The sequence below is a fragment of the Coffea arabica genome, chromosome 6e (genome assembly GCF_036785885.1).
Source record: "Coffea arabica cultivar ET-39 chromosome 6e, Coffea Arabica ET-39 HiFi, whole genome shotgun sequence".
NCBI classification, from domain to species: Eukaryota; Viridiplantae; Streptophyta; class Magnoliopsida; order Gentianales; family Rubiaceae; genus Coffea; species Coffea arabica.
The window spans coordinates 21,324,283-21,344,113 of record NC_092321.1 but is presented as its reverse complement, the minus strand read 5'-3'; the positions used below and the strand labels follow the sequence as shown (position 1 = coordinate 21,344,113).

The window sequence follows — 19,831 nt, the reverse complement described above, 5'->3', positions numbered from 1 at the left end:
GCTCTTACCCAATACAAGGGGAAGTTTGGTTACCAAACAAATATGTAGGCCAAAAAGAGGATCCTTTGAACCCAGAAATGCTAACTTAGATTTGTCCATTTCTTTGTTTAGAAAAGTTTTTCCAACCTTTTTCTCCTTTTTATTGAAAAGAATCACATGAATGGGCATCTATGATAAAATCAAGAAAGAGTAAACGCAACTTTAGCAAGCTCCAGTTTAGTACCCATAAAACCACTTGAAGACAAGACAACTGCTTAGAGAAAAACTCAAAGAAATCAAAGGACAGAGCCTATCCTGATATAAGAAAACAACCTGGCGTAATCAAAGTACAGGCAAGGAAGCTTGATATATCATTTGTACATTCTTAAGCCGAATGAGCTACTCAATGCCTACACAGGTTTAAAGCACTCTCCTACTTGGATAAGAGCCATCAATGGCCATCCTCCAACAACTAGATAGAAACATATCTTTGATCTGGTGAAGGATGCTAAAGTTTTAAAAAGTGTGCTACACCACTTGAGCAAGCTCTTTCACAAGATTCAAGATCAAACATTTGAATTTTAACATCTCATTGTATGTTATGTTATGATATAAAAACAGAAAGTTAACAGACAAATTATATCCAAAAGTATTTAAAGACATACTGGAGTGTCTACAGCACTGTAATATCTACAGCACAATCAGACAAATCTACACTTCCCAATGCAACATAGCAAACTAAAGTATTGACATAGATCAAATCATTCTGTTCTAACTAAGGAATTCTTACACAACAATTTATTGAACATACTGCAGTGTTTCTGAAGAGTCAGAAATGCAGATTATGTACTCCATTAAGTTCAATTAATAGCATTAATCATTCTGACCATGAATGTTGGTTAATTTACAAATTGGTGCTCCAAAAATAATGTACTCATTCAGGGATGTTGAAAAGAAAAGGCTTTTTACATGAGCATTACTGAACGAACTTTTCTGCAGAAAATAGTTTGCAAAAGCAAGTCCAACCAATTATATATGCGCCATAGACGGTAGAAAAAAATAAAAGGTTTTCTTCACTATTGCTATTTTACCGCAGTGATGACAAATATATACATTGAGATTTTCATGGACCAATAAATCCTTCGCCACTAAATTGCATGGAACTGATAATAAAGCCAACCTCCCAAAACCAAGATATTCTCTTTCAGCTTGGACACACGAGTTACCACTCCACTCAAGGCATCCGAAAAACCTTACAGCTTCAAGGCATTTGCAGGTATATTGCTTAGGCCAACATAAATGCTTGCAGATGAATTTCCAACCAATATAACCACCACAAGATTGACATTTGTCTTCAAACCTAGTCCACTGAGAATATAAACAACATCATCAGAGGCAACATTCCAGAAGCACCTTTAGAATTAGAGGAGGCCCTGTTCTAGTGGCTGAGGTTGAGGCCCTAATGATTAGAGGTCGTGGGCTCAAATCCCCCTTTCCCCTCCGCACTTCTTAAATCGCATCCCTCCCCTGCAAGGGAGGATAAAAAAGCACCTTTAGCGTATCGAAAATCCCCAAGACGTGATACAGCAGAATCAACTCCATAAAATCCAATCAATAAACAAAGCTGCCCTTAAACAAGGACATTCTGCTTTGCAACAGCTTCAATATAAAGCAAATATGCAAAGATATACTACATCTAGTGCCAAGTTGAGGTTAGTCGAAAGTTTACATGAATTACTCAAATACGGGGATTCATTAAAAAAATTTAGTCTACCTTCATTCTAATATAGAACACTTACATGTCTTGCATCTTTAAAAATAGCTAAAACCTAGATATAGAGAACAACATGAGCCATTTTCCACCATGTTGGTAGTCTTATTTTAAATGTCCATTGAACATTAACTGTAAATGTTGAACTCAGAAAAGGGCTTCAGACCAAGAACAACGACCGATCTCTAGACTTCTTTCGATTAATTTCAACTGTTCATTTCCAAGGAGAAATGTCATAGCTTATTGATGTTTCCAAAACTTGTTGTTCCATCGATGCACCAGATATAAGATAAGCAGTTAAAAGAAATCAAGTTGTGACAATCTAACTGTTTGCTTGAATTCAGTGAAGGCAATTAATATAAACCAGTGATGAAGAGCTTTGACAAAAACTAAGCAAGAAAGGAATTCAAACAAGCAGAAGCAAGTTCATATTTACATAAGACGGCCTTCTTATGCTCTCCCCACTGCAGAAAACATACAATATCACTGCCTCTCATATCAAAAAGTAACAGCAAGGAAGAAAAGCCATAAATTGCTAAATCATCAGACCAAACAGCCACAAGAGACTGTCATTTCTGAACATCATGTAGAAGAGCTGCTTAATAAGCCAACCTTCAGAACAGATACAATGATTTTCTAATCTTTAAGTTCTGAAGCAAGAATGTTAATTAATGTTATCCACTTTGATAGCAAGCATACAGAAAGGACGGCTGATGCAGAGAACTGCAATTTATCCTGCTATTTCATGAAATCAACTCTTGAGGAGTTGAATGAATCAATTATTTTGAAGGCTCCGTTAGCTACGCAAATCGATACCATATTTTCAAACACTGAATCTTCAAAATAACAAACAGAAAAGAAAATATTCAAATAAATACACCATTGGAGGCAGTCTAAATAATCATCTAAATCATCAGTAAAGACAATAGTCTCTCCTGATCAGTAAAGACAAACAAGAACCATCGATCAAAGTTCACTTCCAATAAAATCATCAATAACAAACAGCCAACAAAAACATGAACAAAATACCAAAAAAATAAAATAAAAACACCACCTCTGAGGATTTACGGAGCTAGCATGGTTACTTCCTCTGTAATGTCCAAATTAATTAAACCAGAATTAATCTATTTATCAACCTATAACTAATCCAACAAAACAACTTTTAAAAAAAGCATCTTTCATAGCAATGCCATATCAGAAAAATCAGTAAGCTATTGGATTAAATAAAGGGAAAACCCAGGTTAAGAAGATGAAGCTGATAACAGGACAAAACCAATTATTTCAAACACCCACATAAAAAAATCGATGCAGAAACTCAAAGCACAAAAACCTGAATCGGGAAGTGGAATCAGTGGGGCTGGGTAAAGATGCCAAAAAAATTTGGACCATTTCTCGATTTGTGCGTGTCATCCTTGCGCAGGGGCCATGCTAATCTTCTCTGTATCGTTCCAATTTTATCGGATGTCCCCGAAGGGACGCTCAGCACATTCAAGGCACATATATATAAAGTTGCTGTCTAGTTCATGTTTAGTCGATGTGGGACGAGTAGTTGTGGCTTTAGAATAGCCCATGTTACTTGCTGACTCTTATTCTTTTTATTTATTTATTTTACCTGGCACAATAGGAATTGCAAAATATTTTCTTAGTAGGGTGAACCTATAGTATTTTTCTTTAATTTCCTAATTTATTCATGATGTTAGAAGTGTAGAATCACATCTTGAAGAATACACTACAACCAGACAAAATGTATCTCGAGAAAAAATATCAATGGTATATATTTTTCTGTTTGGATTGATCTATTTCAAAAAAAATTCGTGCATTATAAATATGCTTTCCAATAATTCTTTTAATTTTTAATAACATTTTGATCTCATATACATCAAATTACAATAAACGTTACAATAATATTCTAATAAAAATTTAAATAATGTACTCGCCACACGAAAAAAAAAATCCTTGTAAAAACTCTTACTGTCTTTTTATATTTGGCAAATGCTAGATGCGAGATTTGTGTGGAGTTTGACAGCAATGGCAGAAGTGATCAATGCATCAAAATAGTAAATTTGCTCAAAACGGGTTTTTTTTTTTTTTTTTTTGTGGAAGCTTGCTAATTTTTCTATCATTACGCGCGAAAGTACTATTTTTAGTACGAGCCATCAATGGCTATCTTCACGCTACCAGCGCCGCAGAGAAATATATTTGATATGGTGGAAAATTTTGAGATTTTCAAAAATGTGTTTCCCAACTTACAGGAAGCTTTTTCAAAAGATCCACAAGCAAACAATCAATCTCCAGAATCTTATAGCTATGAAAGACAAATACCATGAAATGAAAGCAGCGTCTGGATGACTAGATTATGTTCATATGACCAAGCATTAATGCAGAAAGAGTAAAAAAACGCCAAAGGAAAAACATGCAGATACACTGGAGTAATTGATCATCTTGCAGTGCTAATAATGTAATCAATTGAGTTCAATTTTATTGCATGAAGAACAAAGCTGACTCCCTTATTTGTACTGATAATCAATAGTAGTTTTCAACTCTAAAGAACATATCCAGAACTTACAGATGTACCTGATATGAGTGACATAAATTGCAAAGAAAAACTTCAATGTCATCAATATCACAGGACTTTTGCACATAGAATCAATTTGCAAGAGCGAATCCGCCGTTGCATACCAAGAAAACAGAAGGTAGACAGATTTTAAAATGTTTCTTCGAAATTAGTTTCCACAAATGATGGTGAATATATACCCTGAGATTTTCGTGTATGGCTCACAGATCATTGCAAGTGAGGACTGCACAAGACGGATGAGAATGCAGAACATCCTGCTGAATTTGGATTGTAGCATCTGCAGGATATAAGTTGCTAGAGATATCCTCTTTCAGCTTGGATGCACAAGTTCAAACTACACTTTTGAGGTGTCAGAAGCACCTTACAGCTTTGAGGCATTTTCTGGAACTCTGCTCAGTGCTTTAGCAACCTTAGAACCAGGAGATCGACCCAAATGCTTGCAGATAAAATCCCCAGCTAAAATGACCTTCTGAAGATCAACATTTGTCTTCACTCCTAGTCCATTGAGCATATAGACGACATCCTCAGTAGCAACATTTCCAGAAGCACCTTTAGCATATGGACAACCACCAAGACCAGATACAGCAGAATCAACCGTACGGATCCCCATCTGTAAAGAAACTACTGTTAGACAAGAACATGCTGCTTTGCAGAAATATTTTTATTCTTTGGCATATAGGCAAAAGAGATATTACACCTACTGCCAAGTTTGAGGTAAATTGGAAGTTCACACAAATAACCAACAAGGAGGACTGATAATTTATTTAGTCATCTATCTGGCGGCAAGCTGCATCAATATTTTAGTACCATGTAATTCTTGCAGCTCCAAAATATCTGAAGATCATGTGTAGAGAGCAGCTTTAGCCATTTTCTACAGTGTTGTAGTGTAATTAAAAAAGGCTGCCTAACTCAACTGCAAAAAGAAAATTCAGGAAAATGATTTATGCCTAGAAGCAAAAAGGACAGATAACTAGTTCTTTCTCAGAATTAACTTCAAGTTTGAGAAAGCTCATTAGCTAAATCATGGTACAACAACATATGGAAGCACTTACACAGAAGACAAATAATATGATAAATAACAAGGAATCAAGTTAAATTATATAAAAAAATATATATATCCCGTCTGTCCAATGAATATCATCAACGTAAGACTATTCATTGACAAAATTTCACCAGAACCAAATGATTAAAACAGAATGGTAAAGAAAAACACATAACAACCAGGGGAGTAGCAAAATGATCAAACAAAAAGTATAATGATCCTTACTGAAATAACTTGTGTCACACTAAATATAGTTGTGCCACTATGATTAATCAACTAACTGGAAACTCTTAACTGACCCAGTCGCTCACATAGTTCATGGCCTAGAATAAAAAATACATGAACATGCAAAATAGTACTCCACCTTGAATGGTATGATTGGGGCATCAGTATTACCAGGGAGATAAAGTGACATATAACAGCTTAAAGAGAATGCTTTAGAGGTTTGCTGAAATTTAAGAATGTCGTGAAAATATGTTAGCCCAATTTTTCAAGAGTAAAATATTAATTTGAATAATTAGTTTATAGTACAAAATGCCCATCTAACAAGTGGACACATATTCAAATACTCAAACTAAACATAATATTCGATTTCAGATAAGCAGCGTAACTCTTGCAGAAAACTGGAATAAAAACATGATTTTTCAATGCAAAGATCAAAATAAAAGATAACAGCATACTTGCAATGACACGAGAATGTTTGAAAGAGCTTGCCCGTAGGTGTCATGAAAATGGACAGCAAGCTTCTCTACAGGTACAACTTCAAGGACAGCTTCAAGCATCGGAACAACGGTACCTGCCATTGAGGGGAGCAAGGAATGGAACATACCGAAATAAGACTACAAGTTGTCATAACCACAAAAATTTAACACTGAACAGACAAAAAGTGATATCCTCAGGTTTGTTTGACCGAGGGATTTTTCTCCTCAGGATATGGAAATGGCGTGAGCAATGACTTGTTCAATGCACATAATCATGTTCAATTGAAAACAGGAAAGTTTCACACAAAAAATATATGATTGGCGAGTGCAGTTGAAGAACAGCTTATATATTTTAATTCCACCCAGACATCCAACTCATAAAAAATAAGAAAATAGAAAGAATAAAAAATGAAGGAGAAAGAATATATCTTCCCGCCATCAGTTTCCTTCTTATACTATAACTATAAAGATCAGTCTTAGGCATCCACCCAATGTTATAGTACTAATATCTAGTGTCCTCCCCTGCTCTACAAAATCTTTCTTCCATTATATTAACAAGTACCAAAGTCTTTCTTCTTAAAGAATGCCCTTCCTGCTACAAAGACTGTCTTCCAATATATGAACAAGACAGGGAGACTGTCAAAATGCACAAAGAGTTTCAGAAGAGGCATTAGAAGATTCAAGGTAGGTATAGCTACACAAGCTGGCTACTGATGAATGTCCGAGGTAATATGAATTTACACTGCTAAAAGGTACGACAATTTTAATGCTGGTGCCATGATGAAAAGTGTAAAAGGATGAGAACATGTAAAAACAATATTTTGCAGTTTTTAAATGATTAGCAATGCTAAGCTCTGTAAGCCAACACATATGTGCTTATCAGGCAAACCATGAAAGAGCTGATGGCAGTACATTCTAACCCCTAGTTCTAGTTTCCAAAATAAGAAAAATCTATCTTCTACACCCACACGCCTTTTCCCCAATTATCAAGGTACATAAAACTGCCAAAGTCCTTTTATCGGTCTCTCTCTCTCTTTTTTTTTTTTGTGGTGAAATTGATTGACCAAGTTTCATATGGCAGGAAATCTTGCAATGACAGAGAGGAAGGAGACTCATCCAACATTCCCAACAAGAAAATCTCCCTAATTGGCAAATATTGAAGATAAATCTTAATTTTCTTCTATCACTAGACAAAGATTGTTGCGTATTCATGTAACTTCTACAGAAGGGTAGTTGCACAAGTATTAGAGAGACAAATTCACACACACATACATATATAGATGTTGTGTGTGTGTATGTTTGAGAGAGAGCAAACATGAGTTTTAAGCATTACCAGGAGTGCCAACACCAATTGTGTCACCAAGGGAGATTTCAGTGCACCCCATGGCAAGAAGTGCTTTTGCCACATAAACTACTTGCGAGGGAGATACTGCTCCTTCCACTGGACAGCCAACAACACATGATATGTACCTAAGGAAATTAATGAACAAATCACGATAAAAAATCAAAGTAGAATGTTGCTTTCTCAAAGTATTGAAATGCCAAAAAATAACTAATGGAGTAATTAACAAGGACAACCAAGGAACAACGTTGCCAATTGAAGAGAGTCGAGTAATGATCAGTTTGCAACAGGAGCTTGCAAAGAATGCATCAAAATATACATCCACAGGCATATTTTTACAAGCAAATTTTCATATGCACATATTGTTGCATACATAATGCAGGTATCTAAACAAGAGACTTTGAAAGAAACAGAACGAGAAGAAGTATTTTTAGACATAACATGGGCAACTACACCTGGTTGTAAATGCTATACTCATTCACCAGATTTTTAGTACAGCATTATTTTTTATCCAAATCTTGTTGAATTGATGTCATCGGAGGACAACACGAAGAAAGATTCAGGTATTTTCAGATATATTATAGATGCCAATCAATATGCTGCAACCAATTTGCACTAAAAAACACGTAGTACAGTACATTTTTGTATAACTGTATATACCCTCATGCCGCTCAATAACAACCAGCTTCCAGATGCATCACTCTCTTTCCTATTCAAATAAAATTCCAAATACTGTTTTGAAACAAGACTAACATCCTTCAAGCATATGTTAAGCAGTTGAATTCTTCTGAATTAGGAGAGTATAGAGGATCAGATGGGATACCCGCGGACAGGTATAGAGCTATTTCTGGCTGCACAGGCAACATCATGGTATCGATTCAGACTATCTTTGATGCTACAATTTAGGTTTGACATGGAAAAAGATTCAGAAGCTGCAGCGAAGATAGCCACTTCCTTGGCCCCAGCAGCAACAGCTGCTGCAAAGCCCTAGAATAAGGTTCAGTTAAGATTTGCAAGCAGGACTTCCATCAAGTATAAAATTGTACTTGGTAAGTTTAACAAATCAAAAGAAAGAGAACCTACTTTGAGATTTGGTGTCAAAACAGGAAACTTTGCACCTTCAACACTTTGAATTGCCTCAAGTACATCCTTCGCATCTGCAAGCTACAATTTGGTTCAGTATATCTAAACATCAGGTAACAAACTACAATATTCCATGAAAGAACCAAAGTGGAATTCTCAAAGACTACTACAAGTAACTCATACAATGAAAAATAAACAAATAATAGGGACTCGCATGCTTAAAATACATATAAGATTCCAACTGCATCTGCAATCAGATCCACTGATACTGAAGTTATCAACGAAAGCTGATATCAGAGTTAGCATCCACACTTCTGAAAAACTATGACCAGTTGATCATTGCAAGAGTTTGTCACCTCATTCAGGTGGAACACTTCCATTGAACAATTTTACAGGATGTCTAGACCAAGTCAACCAGAGTCAAAAGTTGTTAAACAGAGATGATGCTCTTACCAGAGGCAGGGTATTAGAGAACAAAAATAATGTACAACTAGATCAACTGTTTAACAGTAATATGCAATCAAAAAATTGTAAGTTACCTGTGGCACCCATTTTGGTGAGACAAAACTAGTAGCCTCAACGACAGATAATCCTGAAGAAACTAGCATTTTTATTAGATCAACCTTCACAGCAGTAGGTACAATTGCCTTCTCATTTTGCAGTCCATCCCTAGGCCCAACTTCCACAACCTTCACAAATTTAGGAATTGATCCCAAGAACTGCAAGATTGTGGTGTAACTAAATGACATAGCCCCAGCAACAAAATGCACAAAAGCAATACTGAGATTGCTGCAATATTGAGGAATGTAAAGGATTTTGCAGAGTATATTCAAACTGTGGCATGCAGTAAACAGATGATAAATAATCGCTGACCTTGGTTTTCACATCCGTAACGGACGTAGCACTGCTCTGAGAACTAAAATTACGTAATGACATGTATAACATGTCATGTACTCGATTGGGGAAACAATATGATGATGCAACTGCCTTTTGTCCATTCCATGGAGATGGCCTTATTATATTCTCATCACTGCAGAAAACTTTCCACTGTCACTTTCACTTGTGTAATACACCCAAAAAAAAATCTTAAATTTAAAGTTGGAAAAATAATTTTGTCTATTAATATTAAGATGCAACAAGATACTGTAATTGTTGAACATTATAAATACAACCACTTGATAAGCCCACCCTCAAAACAAGGATATGTTGTACTCTAACTTGTATAGGTTGGGAAACAAGCCAATCAAAATGAAGCTACAAACTAGTATAGCAAAAACTAGTATATCCTAATAGCGATACTTTAAGTTGTCCAGCAGTTCAATTATAGATAAAAACATGAATTGCTATTTTGTGGCATACTGAACAAATCCTAGCACAAAAACAGCTCAAATTGTCATGGAAAAGATTGAATAGATTCTCCAAACAGTGCACTTTTAATGATCACCTATTCCAATCATGTTGCCTAAAACCAAACAAACTTCAAACGCTAGACTCAAAATCACAGGTTTCCAAAAAATGAGAACCATAAAATTCTGAACCATCGTCTCTATATCTGACACATTAGGACGTAATAAAAGCAATAAAAGCAACTGCAAATAACTTTTTAAAATTGGTACACTGTTCTTGACACAGTCCAAGTTGCACTCCTCTCATTATATAATTTTAGACTGGTCAACCCAAAAGCACCTCTCTATTGTCTACTCTAATAGCAATTGGAGATACCAGTAAATTTCGTGAAATAAATCCATGAACTGTTTTCTCTAAGGAAGCCAGTTAGGGGGCTTACCCCAAAAAGAACAAAACAATTGTCCAATATCCTCTTAACCAAGTAAAACTTTAGTTATATCCTTTTAACATTTGATTTCACTCGGGTAAGCTTCAAGCAAAAGTATACAGTTGTCTCTCAAGTATACACCTTTACTAATCTTGCCCTGGCAACTCTCAATTCTTTAGTCTGCTCCAATCTCTGAAGAATTCATTACCAGCAATTAAAACATCCCTGGAATTGTTGAAAAGATAAAAAAATTATAAACACAGAATGCAATTGGGAAAAAAAAACAATAGAATACCGTCTGATATCATCACCAACGATAATAATCTCTCAAGACTGTCAAAAACTTCAAGAATAACCATTAATCATATCCCAAGTGCATTAAGATCAGCAAAAAACAGGAAAACCAATAACAAAATCTTGAAGAAAGCATACCAGGAGCATACACTTACTTTCTATACTTCACTAGGCTAGTGAAATCATTTACTCCTTGATTTTTGAAATTTTCAGCTTCCATAGCATCATTTCTGCCGCAGAAAGTATCGGAAAAGGAACCCCCAAGTGCATTGGCACCACTGGTCAAATCTTCATGAGCTGAAATTGGCCTCTCAAAAGCAGGCAATGAAGCAAAATATTTAATGGGCACAAAAGACCTCCACCTTGAAAGTTTACCATCAATGGCTTTTGCGGCTAACATTTGATATAAAACTAACTGCACCCAAGAAAAATAAAATAAAAATCTATCAACCGTTTGCAACAGAAGATTCTGATAAATCAAGCATAAATTGAAAATTTATGAAAAATTTACAGAGTACTTACACAAACAACAAAATAAGAAAGTTTACAGCTTTTTCTGTTTTGTTGATTGAAAATCCATAAACAATTTTGTGGCACCTCATCCCAAAAAAGGAAAAAGGGGGAAAAAATAAGAGAGTTCAATCAATAGTGAATTACATGAATAAACAATCCCCTCTAAGAAAAACCCTCCTCCAATTATTTATATAAAAGAAAACCCACATAAAGATAAAGAAAAAAAGATAAAATCCTGATTAATTAATAACAAAACTGTTTAAGACAAACCTGAAACTGAATTGAGAAAGACTAGCAGTGGACTACTCTTGCCGAAAACGAAGAATTGGATAAATCAGAGGGATGATTTGGTAATTTCAGGGTCGAAGAGAAGGGGAAGGACAGGTAGCGGGAAAAAAAAATTTGGACCATTTCTCGATTTGTGCGTGTCATCCTTGCGCAGGGGCCATGCTAATCTTCTCTGTATCGTTCCAATTTTATCGGATGTCCCCGAAGGGACGCTTATGAGGAAGAGGATGTTCTTATATAAACTGGCTAATTAGTTTCTGAAAAAGCGATGTGGGATTAGAAGTTGAGGCGCATTAATTATAGGCTTAAAGAGTATTAAGATTTAAGACTACCGGTTAATGGGCTTTTAACAAGTTAGTAAGTCGTAACCTTCTTAGGGCCCATACTTCTTACTGAATCTTTTCAATTTTGGTCCCGTTAGCCACAAGGCAATTGCTGCAGTCATGACCCGAAAGAAAATCTATTTTGGAAGGGTGTTTGTTTTTTGAAGCATTTAAGAGGTTAATAGCAAATGTATTTTCTAAACCAATTGCATTCTGGGGATTTCTTTTTTTCTTTTATTTTTTGGTCTTGTTTTGAGAACATTTGATTGTTTGAGATATGATGGTTTGACCATGTTGTTATTTTACATTCCTCATGACTTAGGGCTTAAAATATAGGGGTTAAAATATACAATTCTAAAATATGATGGTGTTACTATGTTGTTATTTTACATTTCTGGTGACTTAGAGATTAAAATATGAGTTGATATTATATACAATAGTAGTGTATATATTATCATCATTGGATGCATGAGTACGACACATAAAAATTTAGATTTCAAATTAAATTGAAATTAGTTGTCATGCATTTGGTGATGAAAGTGTATATACTGTCAGTATATATAAAATTAATCCTTAAAATATAGAGGTTAAAATACACAATTCATCCTTTAATCAATGTTTTTAAAACCGGACCGTTAATTGAACCGGTGAAGTGAAAGGGTCGAGGTTCAACCGGTCGGACCGGTTCAACCCCAGTTCAATAAATTTTTTAAAAAATAATTTATATAAATATATATATGCACAAAATAAGACATGTAATGGACTAATTTAATACTTTATATGATGAAAAGTTTACTATTTTTTAATAACTTGGATTTTTAAAAATAAAAATTTTAAATTATAAGTTAAAATAAATAAATTTCATTTCAATTTCAATTATATCTAAATCCAACCCAAAAATATCACAATATTTTGAAATTATGCAAAATTCACGTCTATGAGAATTTAGACATTGTGAACTTAAATTTTAATTTACGCTTTAGGATTTAGAGATTGCAATTTTAAAAAGAAAATTTGGAGTTTGAAGGAAGTCAAGAGAATCGAAAATAGAAATGTAAACTTAATAAGAAACAAAAAATGAGATAAAAGTGAGTGGTTGTGACATTAAATAATTTGGGTTAAAGAAAAATAATTCTTTTTTAACTTTTTTCAATTTAATGGACAAAAACAAAATTAAAAGATGGAAGAAAACATTAATAAATTAAAAATAAAGAGGTTTGATTAAAAAGGGAGTGACAAAAGAAAAGAGGATAGCGAGAGAGAGAGAGAGAGTTGAAAATTAAAAAGAAAGAGCCATGAGAGGATGAGATTTTGTAAGAAAAATAAAAAAAAAGAAATATGAGTATTTGAAATATGAAGAAAAATTTTTAAAAAAAAATCAAGATGCGAACTGGAGAAGCCGAGAGTGAGAAACGGAGGAAGTGAAATTGAAATGAAATGTACCGTCTGCACTTTCTTAATGCTAGGGTTTTTTTATTTAATCTGATTTTATTTTTTAGTTAAGTATAATTCTACACAACAATACCTCGTCCTTGGGCTATGGTGTAGTGGCAACGTACCTTATTGTTGGCTCAGAGACCCGAGTTCGAATCTGGCAGTCTCCATTCTTGCTATTATTTTGAATTTGAGGTTATATAGTTTGAAAATTTGAGAACCGCCGGTTCGCGGTTCATACGGGTTTTAGCGGTTCGTCCGGTTCGCGCGGTTCGTAGCGGGTTTCCATTACCATCCGGGTTTGACATTGGACCGGACCGGTAGCATGGCCGGTTCGCGGCCGGCCGGCTCTGAAAACATTGCCTTTAATATAGGGTGTGCATTAGTACAAAATCTGTGCTTTCGAATCTCGATAAAAAAAAAAAAATCGCTGCTATTGGTTGTCTAAGCTCCAAAATATTATACCTATTTCACTCTCAAATTCAATTAGAAATTGATACAATAACAACACGTATTGTTGTTCACCAAAAAAAAAAAGAAATTTAAAAGATCTCCTGTTGAGTTCATTTTCATTGGGACCCTAAATTCTAAATATCGCTTATTTTTCTCAATATTTTAATTTTGATTTACTAAAAATTTTCACATTAGTCCTTCTTTCTCCTTAACTTGCACATTGATAGTCCTTTTAATCCTTAAATAAGATACGGGCAAGCTCAATTTATTATGGTACGAATCAGTATTTATTATACGATTATTACCTAAATATCTATGCTTTATTGGTTACTACTTACTAGTTAAAATTTATGATATTAATTGTGTAGAAATAATGAAATGATAGTAGTTAGTAATATATGCTACAATTTATATCTTGAAATTTGCATTTGTATTCGATATTGGTGTAAGCCATATTGGTAAAATTTCCCACCAATTAGGTGTCCGTTTTAAATTCAACAAACACGGTGCTTAGTATGCAACAACTAAATTGCCAAATTGCTGGATTCAAATTACCAAACTCATTTCAATTTCGATTTGAATTCAATCTAGATCTGTATGCCCCAAATATGCTCGTCTCTACTTTAACATTAGGTTTTTGAGTAAATTTTATATATATTGTCAATGTATACACTATTACGATTGGATGGATGACACATGAACAAATTTTGAATTTTAAATTCAAATTTTGCACATATGGCATATATCTAATCATAATAGTGTATACACTGACAGTGTGAATAAGATTAATCCTAGGTTTTTATTGAAAAATTTGTTGTTCTTAAGGAATTTCTTCATTACTACGGCTAGCCCCATTATCCCTAGTCCTCCAACTGCCCCTTGTACCATAAAAAAAAATGAATTGTAATTTTGTTTCCTTAAAGTTATTAAGTTTATACTCTTCACAAATTGTTTAGTTGGACTTTTTGTTCGAAGTGGCAATTGCAATTGAAGGATTGGAAATTTCTGAGATCAAATGCATACTCGTCGACTGCATCTTCTAGTCTGCCTCGGGCAACGAACGACAGCATTTCAGAAGATTGGACTCCTAGCCAGCCTCATTTTAACTCCCAAGTCCAACTACAATTTGTCGGAGGTGCTAATGTAAGATTTGAGAGCCATCTACATCACTACAGGCTTAAAAATTTCTTGTATAAATCTTGAATATCAAACAAATGTTCTTTCCACCTGTCAGTCCTCATGTTCATTTTGGTAGGAGAAGAAATCACATACAGAAAAAGAACCTGACAGCCTATGTTGATGACAAACGAAGTGGTTGATGACTTACTGATGAAACAAGAACCAAACAAAATGGAGAACGAATAATTCTAGGGAAAAGATATGCAGAGTTTCCTGCCCTCAGAATCTTTTAAAAGTAAAAACTGGGAAACTAAAACCAATCAAACCCTTTTTTTTTTTTTTTTAAAACCAATTTCTTCAACAAAATAAAGTTCCATGCTACAGGTAACTGATTTCAAGTATATAGAGAGACATTCACAGAGAGGAGAAAATTGGAAGACCAGGTAAGGTTGTTCCAGCATCTACAATAAAATTATTGCCTGATACGTACTCAGAAGAGTCATGGATTAAATATCGAATAACTGATGTCAATGCTGGATCTGCGGTGCCATATGTTCTCAAAGGGACAGTTTTAAGAGCAACGTTCTTCAACCAGTCTTTTTGCATGAGCCCCTCAGTTATCTCAGATTTGAAAAGTCCAGGTGAGATTGAGTTCACTCTTATTTTGTGCTCCCCCAACTCCATTGCCATAACCTATTTATGATTTGAAGAAGCAGCAAAAGAAAGGGCAAAGTGAGAATCCAAAAGATTTTTGGTTCATGAAGGGAGTGAGAGTTAGAAATCCAAATGATAATCCAGCAAAGATATAGGGCAAAACTCAGATAAGATGATAAAAGCCTTGAACATTTCAACGCCAAACAAATTATAAATCATGCAATAACTGCAGAATGAAAAAAGAACAACATGAGGCTTCAAAACAGCATGTAATAGCACTTTCCAAGCGTGTTCAATAACTAAGCTGCAAGATTGAGAGTTCCAATTTGTCTGCCTGTCTAACTTAATACCAACAATTGCACAAGTGCCACATACAATGGCCATCTACAAATGTCTTGTGCAAAAGGCCAAGTTGGAAATCTTACTGCCTGGTGTAGAGCTTAAGATAATGCTATTAGTTTCTTCTAATCTGGTGGAAACCATTTACATCGTTGAACTTATGGCTTTTTCGATCCATACTCAGTGCTAAGAAACCACTTTAACTTCACTATTGACATAACAAAACTCTGTACAACTCAATGCAATATGATATCAGGAGTATACAGGAATTTCCTCAAAGCACTAATTCAGCAAGAAGGCACATATTCATTGAATGTAAAGCTACAATTCTGTTGCATCGATCTTCAGCTTATGCTCAATTTTAGATGTTACAATGTCTACCATTAGGATGTACAAGATCTTTATTTTAAAAAACAAGAAGGTTCCATACACACAGCCAGACAAGTGCAACACTTAAAGGATTAGGATGCAGGTAAATCAAGCAACTCTACTACACAAATCTTTTTATTAGTTAACATGAGCCATCTTTTTTACTACCCCTTCCATTTAACATTTATTTGAACTCCAGACAGCAAGAAACTTAAACTTTCATTAGTTAACAGAAGCAGTTCAGTATAGGACTGAGAACTTACTTGATCTTATTGCATATGGCTATTTAAGAGCATACTCTATCATGTTTCCTAATTTAATTATGCCAGAAACAACCCAAAAATAATAACCACCTGAGCTTCACTTGTACATGAAGCCAATGGCGGATTTAAGGTGGGGGCACGGGCCCCACTATCCCCCTTAGATTCCTATAATACCTGTAAAATTTTGATATAATTTTAAGTGTGCCCCCAGAGTTTTTTTACGAAGAAAGTGAAAGAATTACATGGTCCTCTAAGTTGGTTCATGAACTAATATTCTAAAAGGATATGTGGACCACAAAATTCCATTTGAAGTAAGCTAAAAAAAGGCTTTTCATTTCAACTTGTTAGTGAATATATTTTTTTTTGCTTAAAAAACTAGAAAAAGAGTAGGTAAAAAATTTTAGTGTTGCTTTTGCCCCCACTGAAAATCTTTTCTGGCTCCGCTACTGTATAAAGCTGAAAGAGTCCCATCAATATTTTCTATTATTATCCCTTACATGCACACAAATAGGAAGCATGTTGTACAGATATGATAGAATCAATGAGATTCTTATTGGCAATCCAAGAGCAATAAACTATTTCTATCTTAATTCAAGTTCATGGCAAGTCAAATACTTGTATTTTATCCATCAGAATTTAAACTTAGGAACAGTCAAGGATGAAACCTTTGTCATTGTGTTAATGGCAACCTTTGCTGAAGCATATGCTAGACCTCCAGGCAACTGTCCACGATTGAGACCAGAAATGGAGGATATATTGATGACGCATCCCCCTTGCTTAGCATCACGCATGCGTATGCAGACATACTTTGACACCAACCATGTTCCAGTCAGATTTGTTTTAATGATATTATTCCATTCTTCCTCTGACAAGTCCAATGGAGTATGCAGACGGCCTGCAATACACATAATGGGAATAAGTACACAGGTTGTGGATCTCAGCATGCTCAGTCGAAATACACATAATGCATGTATGAAACTGGAGAACTGATGCTTCGAGAATTGCTGAAGCCTAAACCCACAGCTTTTCATTTGGAGTGCTCAACTAGTACCTCACCAGGAATTCTTTCTAAACATCTAGAATTCACAAGTACATAAGACATTTTCATAACAAAACTACAACTGATGCAGTGAAGTGCTCAATAACCCTATGAAACTAGATGGATCAACACTAGAAAAGTAGAAATTGACTAGCTTACTGCTTAGCAGGGAATTGCACTGAAAGAAATTGAGGATCCCCACGTTATCTATTCTAGTCAAGCGAAAATCAAAATTACAACTTGGATTCTCCTCTAAATCACTGGTACTCTATCCGATGAAGGTACAGCAAAATAAGACTTACAAGTAGCCAGAATGCTTAACATAATTCCCTTCCAACTTGTAGTCATACATGTGTCTCAATGAATTGCAATTGCTAGCATAATCAAACTTAAATGGGTTGAACTTATCAGTGTAGAGATTTTTGTACAACGGCCAGAGTGAATTACCAAGATTAAATATGAGCCCCAAAAGAACATGTTACCAAAGTTAGGAGGAGGTCAACTTCTTTGAAATGAACCTCCAAATTACCAATTACATGTTAAAGGGTACCTTTAAGAATAAAAAAACGATACGTTTTATCAGACCATATTTCACTTGGACTTGCATGGCAACTTTATAACATTTTTTTTTAGAAATTCCAAAATAAAATTTTAACGTCATTTGACTGCGTCTTCTACTTCTATTTAAGCTATCATGAACTCATTCCAATCTAACTTCAATTGAGGTCCAAAAATATCCACCAAAATCACTCTAATCTCCCCTACTTAAAAAGGCCACAATTTTTCCTTCTAATCCTCAATAGCTGAAACTTGCATTTTTTTAAAATTTTTTTATTTTATCTTTAACCATTATGCAAAATCAAAATCTCATTTCCAACTTTGACAATTAAAAGCAGCCAAACCCCACAAACCAAAAACACGATTTTAATATAAATTCAACTTTTTCTTAAAAATCAAGATACCAAAATTCTCCTTTCTATTTTGCAATTAAGATGTAATGGTAAGCAATCCATACAGGGGTATTTTTGTCTTTTCACTACAGTTCCATTAACAAACATATTAGATAATTAGAAGTGCCAACACTATTGAGGGTTAGAGGTTATGGTTTCTAATTCCCAGCCCCTCCCGCTTTTTAAATCTCAACCCTCCACTGCTAGAAAAATATTTAAAAAAAGTGCTAACACCAAATTTTAAGCCTTTTTAAAGCAATTAATCCAAATTCAAATAAGCAAGCATTGGAAATTCAATTCTCATAGAACAACAGAAAAGAACAATTCAAATTCTCGGAGAAAAAAAAGTGAAAACGACTATTACCTCTGACACCGGCATTGTTCACGAGAGCATCGATGCGTCCAAACGCGTCCCAAGCTTTCTGAACGGCGGCTTCAATGGCCGGCCCATTAGAACTAACGTCAAGCTCAATGGGCACGGCCCTGAGTTCACTCGTTCCCGACTCGTCGGAATTGAAACTCATTCGGTTGATCTCATCACAGAGGGTCTCAAGCCTGTCGATTCTGCGAGCGGCCGCAATGATTTTGCAACCGGCTTTAGCCAAGTCCAGACAGAAATCTTTCCCAAGTCCGGACGACGCGCCGGTTACCATCACCACTTTGCCCCTCAGCTCGTGCCATGGCTCCAGCCGGCTCGCGACTTCGCTCGTCATTTCTGTACAGGTCCGAGGAGAAGAGCCGGAAAGGAGGGATTAAATAGTACTAGGATGAGAAATTTAATGGAAATTATGGAGCAATGGTTTATTACTTGCTCTATTTGAGTGGCTGACTTGGACCAACTAATGCCTTTAAGGCAAGACGTCCCCGTTTGAACTTGAAGGTGGACCTATACCGAAGGGTTGTTGGGGGTTGGGACAAAATATTTTTTTTTTGGGATTAATAGGAAGGTTACCTCTCATTTACGCTCTATTCCCAAATCACCGAAAAATAAGTGGGGGTTGAGACACAGATTTTGCCCCACAAACATTTGCCTGTGATGATAATCAATTTACCAATATAGATAATCTATATCTGTTTGCATTGGAGTTTTCGGGAGAAAAAATTTGAAAAATTGCAATTCAAACGGGATCTTGCAATTTTTCAAAAATTTTTTTGTAAAAAATATACTGTATGTTTTGTGTTGTATGCAAAATAAGGAAAGACAATAGAAAAATATGTAAAGAGAATATTTTTGTTTATTTTTTCTAAAAAGTGACGATTCAAACGGATTTAGTAATGTGATGTACGTATAATAAAAAAGTAATTAAAAATATGTTAAAAGAATATTTTAAATTTTTTAGTAAAATACTTGCAATTCAAATGGAATGTAACGTGTGACAAATATACACAAATAAGACAGTAACTTATGAAAAAACATAATAAAATTAATCAGACTTGTACAAACTATCAACTGTATGGTAAATTGATAGAGAATTCCTGTTAGTCCACATATACCATCTGGCAATGCTATGTAACGCACAAAATCA

The 19,831-nt window shown here is 34.9% G+C and overlaps 2 protein-coding genes, 1 long non-coding RNA gene and 2 other non-coding genes across 11 annotated transcripts; all 5 read right to left on the bottom strand.

The window, feature by feature from the left end:
- Positions 1-924: 924 nt before the first annotated feature.
- Positions 925-3,074, bottom strand: LOC113696070 (uncharacterized). The gene is made up of 2 exons (XR_011817065.1): positions 2,805-3,074; positions 925-1,506 (listed from the first exon to the last, which is right to left on the bottom strand). It is a non-coding gene; the product is annotated as an uncharacterized lncRNA (long non-coding RNA).
- A 50-nt stretch (positions 3,075-3,124) lies between these two features.
- LOC113697664 (U6 spliceosomal RNA) lies at positions 3,125-3,227 on the bottom strand. Its single transcript, XR_003449947.2, has one exon. It is a non-coding gene; the product is annotated as a U6 spliceosomal RNA (small nuclear RNA).
- Positions 3,125-11,829, bottom strand: LOC113696069 (hydroxymethylglutaryl-CoA lyase, mitochondrial). Of its 7 annotated transcripts, none has more exons than XM_027215393.2 (10): positions 11,345-11,661; positions 10,717-10,976; positions 9,367-9,523; positions 9,033-9,212; positions 8,494-8,574; positions 8,234-8,397; positions 7,402-7,538; positions 6,048-6,163; positions 5,133-5,159; positions 3,125-4,935 (listed from the first exon to the last, which is right to left on the bottom strand). In XM_027215393.2, exons 2-10 carry the CDS (start codon positions 10,959-10,961, stop codon positions 4,687-4,689), a joined length of 1,356 nt encoding a protein of 451 aa, XP_027071194.1. In that variant the 5' UTR covers positions 10,962-10,976; positions 11,345-11,661; the 3' UTR covers positions 3,125-4,686. The 7 variants fall into 7 exon arrangements, 4 of the variants coding, with proteins under 4 accessions (XP_027071194.1, XP_027071195.1, XP_027071198.1 ...); XM_027215394.2 differs by lacking the exon at positions 11,345-11,661 and adding an exon at positions 11,084-11,327; XM_027215397.2 differs by lacking the exon at positions 11,345-11,661 and adding an exon at positions 10,409-10,492 and having other exon boundaries at positions 10,717-10,855.
- On the bottom strand, positions 11,471-11,573 carry LOC113697663 (U6 spliceosomal RNA). Its single transcript, XR_003449946.1, has one exon. It is a non-coding gene; the product is annotated as a U6 spliceosomal RNA (small nuclear RNA).
- Positions 11,830-15,002: 3,173 nt separating the features above from the next.
- LOC113695356 (uncharacterized) lies at positions 15,003-19,143 on the bottom strand. Its single transcript, XM_027214414.2, has 3 exons — positions 18,670-19,143; positions 16,982-17,211; positions 15,003-15,384 (listed from the first exon to the last, which is right to left on the bottom strand). Exons 1-3 carry the CDS (start codon positions 19,016-19,018, stop codon positions 15,106-15,108), a joined length of 858 nt encoding a protein of 285 aa, XP_027070215.1. The 5' UTR covers positions 19,019-19,143; the 3' UTR covers positions 15,003-15,105.
- Positions 19,144-19,831: the final 688 nt, after the last annotated feature.